The sequence below is a fragment of the Berghia stephanieae genome, chromosome 11, assembly GCF_034508935.2.
Source record: "Berghia stephanieae isolate SIO BIC M18660-M18661 chromosome 11, UCSD_Bste_1.3, whole genome shotgun sequence".
Lineage (NCBI taxonomy): Eukaryota > Metazoa > Mollusca > Gastropoda > Nudibranchia > Aeolidiidae > Berghia > Berghia stephanieae.
The window spans coordinates 2,289,958-2,301,803 of record NC_088370.1 but is presented as its reverse complement, the minus strand read 5'-3'; the positions used below and the strand labels follow the sequence as shown (position 1 = coordinate 2,301,803).

Here is an 11,846-nt window from a genome sequence, read left to right as displayed (position 1 = left end):
CAAATGTGTGCGGCTATGTGGTCTAGTGGTATGACACTCGTTTCGGATCGGAAGGTCCTGGGTTCGAGCCTCGCTCGGCGCATAGTTGTCCGCCTTGGAAAAGGCTCTTTACTCATAAAATGAGTACCTGGCCGTCAACAGCGTTGTCTCTGTCGGAAAAATTGTAATATCGCCGAACAGGTGTCATGTCTCGTTCTACATGTTACGTGTTGCTGTTGGTCAGATACCCTTTGTAAAGCGCTTTGAGCACATTTAGATTGGGCTATATAAAAGCTCTAGTTTTTTTAGTTTTTTTTTTTTTTAGATTTCGTTGTAACTGGTACACATTTCGTCATTTTGAAATGAATTTAATTTCTAAAATCTATTCACAGTTTTAAAAAAATAATCTCAATAAGGCTACATGCAGCTTGATTACTTATGAAAAAATCGCATTAAGATTCCCTACGGTACAGGGAAAACGCCAACCTAGCCTGAAATCAGTTCCAAGTCGTCACATTGAATTACTGTGACAGTATTGTTATTATCCTTGTTTGTATAACGTCGTTCAGTATAGCTTCTTCTACTGCTATAGCACGCGAAAATATTAGAAAACTCCCCCCCCCCCCCCCCCACCCCCAGTTCAGTGCTTTAGGATTTAAAGTTTATTCAGTGGGAAAATGAATTTGGTCTTTTTTTTTTCCACTTTTTTTTCGGGACGAATTTGGTCCTTTCGGCACAATACCCACTGCCAACTCGCAGATGCAACCAGTGTTGCCAGATAATATTATATAAATAATTCAAACCTTTAAGAAAAATAATGCCGATTTCGAAAAAACAAAAAACAAAATCTAAATTGAGGGGTAAAATGTCCAGCTTTACCTCATAACTAAAGAAATAGAGTAATGCTATCCTCTTCTTCTTTCTCATCCTGTCTTCGGTCTATACCAATATCCGAATCAGTTGCTTTGGATGTGCTTACGTTTGGTTTATTTACGTGTAATGTTTTGGACTCAAATCGAGCCAAAGTCTACGTCTTCTAGAAGTCTATGTCATTCTTGAGCAAACACTGATTAAGGCATGATTACACATCAACGAATTTCCTAGGAGTTCTTTGGCTACCGCCAAAACTTTGCAGGTCAGCAAATAGACATTTCAACTTCTTAATAGCAACCAAATGTTAAACTAAACAATTCAGTTTCATATATGAGTACAGGAGGAATTGTAATAAAAATTGATGGCTTAAATAATGTGTAATTGCATGAAAAAAAAATAATTTTGAAAACTTCCTTACAGGCAAAATTATCCAAAAATAATCTAAAAATCGAAACTTAAAATGACAATCCAAAAACGTCAAAAATAATCTAGAATTAGACACTTTGAATTAAAAAAAATCCAACCTGGCAACTTAGTTCATAACAGGGTTGCCAGTTTGGCATTTTAAATGCCAGATTCCAAAAATCTGGCATTTTTGAAAACCGTTTGGCATTAGAAAAATCATTTGGCATTTGGCATTTTCATTTGGCATTTTCTTTTCTTGTATATTATACTTCAAATGACACCTTTACTCTGCACTTGAACCAGATTCAACAAAAAACATCATAAGAAACACGAAACAGTAAGTTTTCTTAATTGTCAATAATTATTTAACTGTTTACGTATTTACCTTTCATGTTAATGTATTTCTTTTTCATTCTTAAGATCCAACCGTGGTGTAGTGGTTTAGCACTCCACTTAGTAGTCAGTAGGTAAAAAATTACCCCAACAGGAAATTTAGTATAATTCAAAAAAAAAAAGAAAAAAAAAAAAAAGAAAAGAAAACACGCAAGCCACCAGGATATGATAGTAAATTGTCTATCAAAAGTGAGTAGTTTTCTTAGTGGGGGTGGGAGTCAACAGACTTTGGCATTTTTTTGAGTGTTTTTGGCATTTTTTGAGTCTTCCCCTGGCATTTTGTTGAAAAATAATCTGGCAACCCTAGTTCATAACTTTCCACCACTCGCAACCATAGACAATAGACACACTAGGCCTACTATCATGCCGAAAAATTAGTGATCTTGTGAGATTCGCTGAAAGTTTCAGCTGATGAATACAGTTTTCATGAGAAACAGGGTTATTATGGATGCTCATGATTCCACCTATGCCTACCATATTTGGAGAGTAAGTAAAACTTGCATTACTTTGATTTGATTCTTGAACTTGATGTTTTGGTTTCGCTTTGACTTTACTTTTGACTTTGGCTGCAGCTATTCGGACTCGAGTTCGAGTCTGAATAAGAATAGTTTCCGGTGGATATTCGGATTCAATTTCCAGAACGCATGTGCAATCAACCGATTATTCGGACTCAATGGAAGTAAAACTATGTTCATCGGTTAACACAATTTTCACTCCAGAGCCGTAACATCGATATCAGTAACATCGATATCGGGGCTCGATCAGCGGCTCAGCCACGGGCGATGCGACTACCTACATATTCTGATATTGGCAACAATCCTTCTACAGTTCAAAGTAGGGATATGAGCTGAGTCAGTGTGATATGGGCGAGCTCTTTTTCAAGTTCTTTATCACTCCCACCCTCTTCCTACTGCCCACATTGTGTCGTCCTCCCCTCTGTTAGGCACTTTGATAAAATTTTCAAACTCAAAATATCTTAATTTGACCCAGTCAGGGGGATGGGACTTGAAAAAACATAAAATTTGATACCTTGTTTGTTTCTCTACGATTTACGGTTCCAGAGTTATTTATATTTTTCTGTTGAAATTTTTTGTCAATTTTACAGAGAGAATCTGTGATCTCACTGCTGCCTCAAAACCAGCATCTCGCGGCTATCGGGAAATTTTGAGTTTTGTAGTCAGCATGGCCCACTTATTGTTTTCAGTAATTTTGTTTAAATTAAAAAATAAATGGCAAGTGTTAGGTATCACTTTAAAGGTCAGAAAATAAGCTTTATTTTCATATAAATCATTTTCATGTATGAAAAGTATGGAAAAAATTAAGGATAAATAAAAATGGAAAAAAATATGAGGTTTTTGTCAAAAAAAAGTGGGGTTGATGGCGGGAAAAATAAAATAATGAGCGAGTGTGTCAATTCTGATGAAATTTGGCAGAGATATTCTTCAATTAATTGTCTATTGATGTATGAAGTATAATTAAAATGTATCCATAATTTAAAACGTTCTTATAATTCAAAAATTTATACATTTTTATTACATAAGTTTTCTGAGAAATACAATCAGGAATTGAGAATGAAATACACCGTTAGAAAGCTTGTTTTGTGCCCTTTAAAATGATACCAACATTAGTCACATAGGTTCACAAATAACGCCATGGTGACCAAAACAGTAAAGGGCCAGAAATAAAGGTCCAAAAAACGAGTTTCACCTTACAGTGAGCCTATCGGCGGCCACTGGACTGGAGTTATCAAAGTGCCTACCTCTGTATGCCCATGAACAATTAGAATTAGAGTTTGAATCCGAATAGCCACGGGAGACTATTCAGACTCGAGTCCGAATTGCCACTTCGTTTGACTTCAGGCATTAGTGCAGTGCCACTTTATTGAGCTTTTTTTTCTTTTATATAGCGCAATATCCACTAAACGTGCTCAAAGTGCTTCACAAGGGGTCCCTGGCCAACAGCAACACTTAACATTTAGGACCGGATATGACGCCTGTAAGGCTATTTTATAATTTTTCGGACAGAGACAACGCTGTTAACGGCCAGGTACTCATTTAACACATGAGTACGGTGAGAGAATGTGAGTAAAGAAGAGCCTTTTACAAGGACCCAACTATGCGCCGAGCTAGGCTCGAACCCAGGACTTTCCGATCCGAAAGTGAGTGTCAGTGTCATACGACAAGACCACATAGAGCCACTTTGTGCTACCCTTATCTACTCAAATTTGGGGCGATTTATTTTAGAAAGGACTTCCGTAGTTTCATACCTAGCCTAAAGGGGCTTAAAAAAATTATTGTTATTTCAACGCCTATTCACAAATGGTTGCCAATAGGCCACATGATTCACTATTCATAATCACAAGCGTTTGTCAATAACTTCCAGGCTATACACAAACAGTTAAAATTTTAAAAAGTGTAAGTAAAAGTAAGTTTAACAGTTAGGCCAGTGTTTCCCAAGCTCTTTTTGAGACTCGTTCCACTCTTTTCATGACAAATTTGTGGTAACTCACCAAGGAAAATATATTTAACATGCTGTAATAACTTACTTGTTTGTATAGTAGAAATTTCTGGGGCCAAAAAAGTAGTTGTAGTAGCCCTTCAAAACCATCCAGCCCAAGTGGACCCGGGTCCGAAGTACGTGTATATCCTGGTTTTGTAACGTGAAATGGACCCTTTGGACACTAGTCTATCGCAGAGGGGAGGCCTTCTGGATGCGCTTCGTGCTAAGGGAAACAACCCAAATATTCCCTCAACTAACCATAAGAAAAAAATAAAACTTAGTACCTTGAACTAACCTTAATCGGAAGCACAAACGCCCAAACACCTTTTTAATTAAGACTTATGAATAACCCAAATAAACTTAGGACTGCTTTCAATACTTCACAAAACAAAATGGTAGTGGAAAACCAAAACTTATGGCATATTAGGAAAGTTAAAACTTTCATTAATCTATCAAGGTTTGTTTTAGAGTTTTTAAAATATATATAGACAAATTGAATGGATGAATGCATGGGAAATGATCCACAGTGAAAATACAACTTGAAAGAAATTCTAGCACGAGGAACTTTCGGAGAGCCTCCCTCGTAAAGTACTTTCTGAGAGATCTAACGGGCCCAGCAACCCATCACTGCTGGGTGGACATAGGGTCATAAAAAAAATCTCGGCTGCAGTTGGGATCGATCTCGGCTCCTTTACTTTTGAAGCGAGTGCTATACCAACTAAGCTATTGGGACCCTCTTTAGCGGCCAACCTTTACATTAACTCTCTCCTTACTGATCATTTTCAGTATTTTCCCAAAAATGGCAGGTTAAACTCAAACAATCTGTCCACAAAACTTTATGTTCTTATTAATTAAACAAAGATCATTCTTCAAAGTCTGTGATGTACTAAATAAATCTGAATAAGAAAAAATGTATGTATTGTGTCGTAACAAATGTGACTATTTTACTGTAGGTGGTAAGAAGATGGTTAAAGGCAATAACCACAAGCATAATCAAGGCAGTAAAAGATAGTTTATATAATATTGGAAAAATGCTTTCAAAAATTTAACAGTGAATTTTTAGGACAACACTGACAATCAGTAACAGCAATTCAATAATAATAACGAGAGACTCCATTCTTCCACTTCCACTTCATTGCAGAATTCCGCTATTCTCACAAAAGATTGCAAAATCCTCTGCTTCCTCATCCTCCACCCCTTAAGGTTGTTGTCCTGTCTTTAGATGTAAGAAATTCGATTTTATGTTTCAGATGATGAATATTTAAGAGTAAATGAAATAACGAGTGATTAAATGTAAGCTAAGATTTTAATAAGCGAATTAAGTACATGAGTATAGTAATTTTCCTTTGTCACAATCACCACATCTTGTAGCTGATATTTGAAAGTTCTTGACTGTAGTAATGTTGCAAGTTAAAGAATTTGTTGCATTTTCAAACTGGTGAACAAAGAAATTGAGTTATTTGAACCTGTGTACATTATTAATATTAGTAATAGAGAATTATCAAGATATTTATTCAATATTGTAAAAAAGGTGGTTAAAAAACAACCAAAATAAAAAAGCAAACAAACCCAACAACATAAACCAGGACCTTTGTCGGATGCTAACCTTAAAATTGAAGGAAAGAGTTCCTTGTCCAGGTTACAAAGTTGCCAGTTTTCGGTATATTTATTTGTGTCAGTACATGACATAATCAGTCGGAAGGTGAAAATTTTAGATTTGCATTTTTTTGCATTTTCTGAAACCAGAGCATTTTAACCTTTATTTGAAGTAAATCGGGTGATTTTTATGAAGTTATGGTCAGATGTATGGGAAAGGTATCCAGCAACTTTTCTAAAATTTCATACTTTTTCAACTTGACTAGCTGTAAAAATATTTATTAGTGAAATTAAGCTTTGATATTTCCCGATGGTAAAGCAACAGGCCCTGATGAAATATCTGTAGAGGTATTAAAAAGCCTAGGAGATCTAGCAATTGATGAACTTCACATATTATTCAACAATATATACAATACTGGGAAAATTCCAGATGATCTCTGTAACTCTATTTTCATAGCAATACCAAAGAAAGCAGGTGCAGTCAGATGCGAAAATTTTAGAACTATAAGTTTAATAAGCCACATCAACAAAATACTGTTGCGTATAATTATCAACAGGCTAAGGAATAAGATTAACCCCGAAATCGCAGAAGAACAATATGGATTCCAACCTGACAGAGGGACAAGGAACGCAATATTCCTCCTCCGTGTTTTAAGTGAAAGAGCTATACAGGTTCAGACCCCACTATACCTCTGTTTTGTCGACTACAAAAAAGCTTTTGATAGAGTACGCCACGAAGAAATACTAAAACAACTGCACTCCATTGGCGCTGATGAGAAAGACCTCATACTCATGCAAACATTATACTACACCCAGCAGGCATCTATCAAAATCGGAAACTCTACAGGAAATTCCATTCCTATTAAGAAAGGAGTCCGTCAAGGGTGTGTTGCCTCACCAGATCTGTTTAATCTATACCAAGAAACAATCATGAGGGGCATAAATAATATGGAGGGAATAAAAGTAGGAGGTCACAACATAAATAATATAAGATACGCAGACGATACGGTACTCATTGCAACATCAGAAATCCAACTTCAAAAGATTGTTGACAAAGTGGTAGTAGATAGTGAAGCCAAGGGAATGGAAGTGAATATCACCAAAACGGAATGCATGGTAATACAGAAAAACCCCGAAAACAACAACACCTGCAATATAACGATTCACGGCGAGCAACTTACCAACGTAGAAAGTTTTAAATACCTAGGTTCAATAGTGACAACAGATGGAAGATGTAACCGAGACATACGAGCAAGAATAACTCAAGCCAAACAGGCCTTCATGGACCTGGGAAACATTTTGAAAAACAAACAGATGTCGTTCGGGATTAGATTCCGAGTCTTGAAGTGCTACGTGTGGCCAATCTTGTTATACGGATGCGAAAGCTGGACTACAAATGCAGAAACACAAAAGAACATTGAAGCTTTTGAAATGTGGTGCTTGAGAAGGATGCAGAGAATATCGTATACTGCACACAAAACGAATGAAGAAGTGCTAAAACAAACATACCAACAAAGGAAGCTAATGCCCTTAATAGTGGATCGACAACTATCCTTTTTCGGACACATAGTAAGGAAAGATAAGAATGAATACCTGGCAAGTTGTGGAAAAATACCTGGTAAACGCGCCCGGGGGAGACAAAGAAAAACACTCATAGACCAACTGAAGGGCTTCACCAACCTAACAATCCAAGAGCTGTTTGAAAAAGCAAGAGACAGGGAGGAATGGAGAGAGATAATTCATGCAGTATCCGAAGCCTGGACCAGGCATGGAACCTAGAAGAAGAAGAAGATTTCCCGAATATTTACAAAAAGGGTTAATTTAATCATTTATGTCAAGAACTCATTTTGGATAAAAATATACCTTCTAGCTAAACTTGCAATATCTCAGTTCAAACCTTTTCACCATTCGACTGATTATGTCATTCACTGTAACATTTTTACTGAATTCAGTTTGTTGTAAACCCTCAGTATATTCTCCAATCCTGCTGAACAGTAAAAAGAAAGTACTGAATGTTTTTTACTGGACGTTCAACGCCCAGACAGTGGTCGACGGATGTGATCGCATTTAATTATATGTAAATTTCAGTAAATTAACTCTTTATGATTGAATATATAAAATGATAAGATAAATGTATTAATTTTTCTCTCTTTACTTTAGATAAAAATGGAAGGGACGACACCTGATATTTTGAATCTGGACAGTGACAAAGCAATGAGTTTGTCTGAATCTGGCCATGAAAAGGAGTCAAATAAAGTTTCTGGTCACTTGGATAAATGTGATGACCTGGACAGTGAAGAAGGCTTCAAATGTTTTGTATGTCAAGATTCATTCCCCTTCTATCGCAGCTTGAAAAAGCACATGCAAATCCACGAAAGGGACAAACCCCACACATGTTTTATTTGTAAAGTATCATTTTCCACTGCCTCTATTTTGAAACATCATATCACAACCCACCTGCTGTTCAATATTGAAAATCCTCATAAATGTTTTATTTGTGAGGAATTCTTTCCCTCAATATCTGAATTGGGAAAACATATACAGCATAAACATGTTTCTAGTAGTGAGCAAACGCATAGTCAACCGCATTCCAATTTACAAGAGAACAATCATGTAAGCCGAGCCTTATCAACTCAACCTCAGTGTTTTATTTGTAAATTCTCTTTCCAGACAGACCGTGCTTTCAAACGGCACATAGAGACAGTGCATTGCCAATCCCACACTCAATTAAAACCAAACGGCACACTTTGTGTAGAATGTAATTTGAGAGTTAAGGACCTCAAGATACATAATGATTTCTTTCACTTTAAAACCTTCACATGCCCTAGGTGTACCAGTTCATTTGAAAAATACTCTTCCTTTCTAATTCACATGAGAAATTTGCATCCCTCACCCTTACCCTTCAAAAAAAAAAAAGATAATGGAAATGTAATGGGGGAAAAAGAAGTAATGTATAGGTGTAAAAGACGCAAAGAAACTTGTCTTACCAAAAACTTAAATAACTGCCGCAAGGAGAAAAAGACTTACAAATGTTTTTTATGCAAAGGGACATTTTTAAATCATTGCACTTTACTTGTTCACATGAGCGGTCACAGAGAGGCAAAAATTGATTCCAGCACTTGCTATATCTGTCATTCAGTCTTTGAGACCAAGGAAGATTTAGAGTCACATAAACAAAGCGCCCATAAAAAGGAATGCTCTGAAAGATTCAAATGCCCTCTGTGTAACAAGACATTCAAAAATAAACAGTGTGTCCAGAGACACTTACTTTATAGCCACACAGACAAAAAGAAATACAGTTTCAAATGCAGTATCTGTGGGAAAAGCTTTCTACAACAGTATTTGCTAGATGTACACAGCAAGATTCATTCTGGGGATAAGCCGTTTCAGTGTGAACACTGTGGTCTCTCGTTTCTCCGAAAATGCTCTTTGAAGTCTCATCAAGAAAAAGTTCATTTTAAAATCAAGAATATTCAATGTTCTCTTTGTGATTTTAAATGTACCTCGTTTAGTAATTTGAAGGGACATATACGAAAGCATATGAAAGAAACTACTTTTTTGTGTTCTATTTGTGGAGCCAGTTTGCGAGGATATTCAGCAAAGAAGTACCACATGACCATTCACAATAGTAATGATGATAAAATCAAGAGACGAAAAAGGAAGTATTTGAAATCATAATCGTAGGGTTTGAATCATTAAAAATGTTAAAACAAGTTAATTATTATATACAGAGATCCCATTCTTTCGCTATTTAGCAGAATTCTGCTATCCTCGTGAAAGCTCGCAAAATCCACCTCTTCTTCCTCCGCCATTAAGTTTTTTGACCTGCCATTATAGGTAAGAAATTTAGTTTTATGACTCAAATGATGAATTTATCTTTTCGAGTAACTGAAATAACCAGTGATTAAATATAAGCGGAAATTATTGTGTTACGAAATTAAGAACATTGGTGTATGCCAGTGTAGGCGTCATGCACTATTTCCTCCTTTTCATCTATTTTTCCTTCTTTTTCAAAATTCTAAATTGGGGTCTCTGTGTATAATGTTGAACTTAATTGTCATTCTATTTTTATTTGTAGACATTTCATTCAGTCTGACTGTTCTGTTCTTCTAGTTCTAAATGATAACACATGAGATATTTTTACATATCTTGCCATCAAAGTTGCAAATGCAATGAAATGTTTCTTGGGAAATGGTCCACTGATAGCATTTTATGAAAAATGGAGTTATTGTCAAAGTGTTAAAGTGTCGACAATTCTCTATATTTTGCCATTATTTCACCATGGGAAAAAAATGGCTGATAAATATTTTCCTGTCTTGTTTTTAAGTAATGTATTCATGTTTTTATTATTTTGTTTATGTTGGCTGATGAAGGGTTTACTATGTTTGTTATTTTGTTACTTTTTGAAGCTGTTATAAATTCATTTTAGTTCAAAATGCCTTTTATCAGCCATATGCAGTACAACATGCATTCATTAAACAAGCGTTCAATAAATTCGTGGGTTCAACAAAAGGGACAGAATTCCCTAATTACGCGTCCTTCATTGCAGGGATACCACTTTTCCGGCTTTTTGGCAATTGACCGGCTTCTCCGGTTGTGATAATCCGACACAAGCTGGAACTTTTAAAAAAATGCAGTCAGTATACTTTCTTTTATCAATTTAGTTAAAAATCTGTCTTTTTAAAATTTGTTTTTGAGTGTACTATTTACTCTCAAATGCAATGACAAGTTGTACCTACTATTTATGCTATATTATAATGAGATTCCACTTCGATATTTTGAAGCCGTACTCAATAAATGGCTTATTCGCACAAGTTTTCAGGCTTTTACAAATTTGTCAGGTAGCATCTCTGTTTATTGTCTTAGTAAATTTTTCATGGTATCCACGAACGGTTTCACAGATTTCACAGAACTAAACTGATTGAAGAGAGAGAAAGAAGCATTGTGCTTCGTGAACTCACCTAAACTAGAACTGACCCCCCAAAAAATATGTCATAAAACAAGACGATGATTACAAAAAGAAAGTTAATTGCTGTGAATAGCACTCAGTAGCTCAACCAATGGAACTGTTCGTTTCCTTAAGGACCACCAACTACTAACACTTTTTATTTCAGTTTTATAATCTTTGTCTTGAATTATGACAAATTTTGGGGATCCTGACCTCCCATAGTGGTCAGGGAGGTACATGCTGTGTCTTCTATCCCCCCATACCCGTTTCCCAATTGTTTCCTGTCATTGTCTTGGAATGAGATTACTTAGTTTTGTCCTGATCCTTGCCGGAGCTCCTTGGCTGGGAGGGAAACAGTCGAATGTATAGTTATAGTTTTGGGAGATGATATTATTTTCCTTGTAAATCATCTCTCTATTATGCATTGTATTATGTTGAGTTTACATATTATATTAAATGATTGGCAAACATTTGAGTGTATTCCTCTTAGATGGGACCTGTGCTTGTGTCTGGATGAGACTTTTAGGTGATCTCAAACTAAGTGCATTGGTGGTCTGCTCTTGGAATCTACATCTGATCCCTATTTGTTCCCAGTTCCCCTATGTCTTACTTTTTCTTGGGTGCTTTTATTGTAATTCTATAACTTTTTACTATATCATTTTCTTCCTTTTTACTGGCGCTGATATAACCTAAATGTGTTGCAAGCGCCGTAAAACCCTTAAAAACAAAAACAAACATATGACAAATTTTTGCCCCCCCCCCCCCTCATAATTATGTAAGACATAGATGCTGTTTGATGAATTTTGGGGGTTAATAGGCATTGTTTTTTAAAGACAAAACTATTTGAGGCTAAATACATGAGATATTCAACAAGAAGTATGACTACTTGAACCTTTCTAGTATGGTTTGAAACTTCATAATAATCTAGTCAATACCTTATGCTTGTTTTGATTATCATTAATGAATTACTACAAGAATGAATGTTAAAAATAAGATTTTTTGACAAAAATTAGAGGTAGCATGAAATGGAGAGTCTTTCTTGTAAAGATCAAACAATATAAAAATAGAAGTAATTTTTGAACAGTTAGTATTCAATTGCTTTGAAATCATTAATTCAACTAAACAACAAGGTAATATAATGTGTAGAATATGC

The 11,846-nt window shown here is 35.7% G+C and overlaps 1 protein-coding gene across 1 annotated transcript; it reads left to right on the top strand.

Moving 5' to 3' along the window:
- Positions 1–2,082: 2,082 nt before the first annotated feature.
- LOC144957279 (zinc finger protein 711-like) lies at positions 2,083–11,428 on the top strand. The gene is made up of 3 exons (XM_078888376.1): positions 2,083–2,136; positions 5,291–5,373; positions 7,906–11,428. Exon 3 carries the CDS (start codon positions 7,912–7,914, stop codon positions 9,421–9,423), a length of 1,512 nt encoding a protein of 503 aa, XP_078744502.1. The 5' UTR covers positions 2,083–2,136; positions 5,291–5,373; positions 7,906–7,911; the 3' UTR covers positions 9,424–11,428.
- Positions 11,429–11,846: the final 418 nt, after the last annotated feature.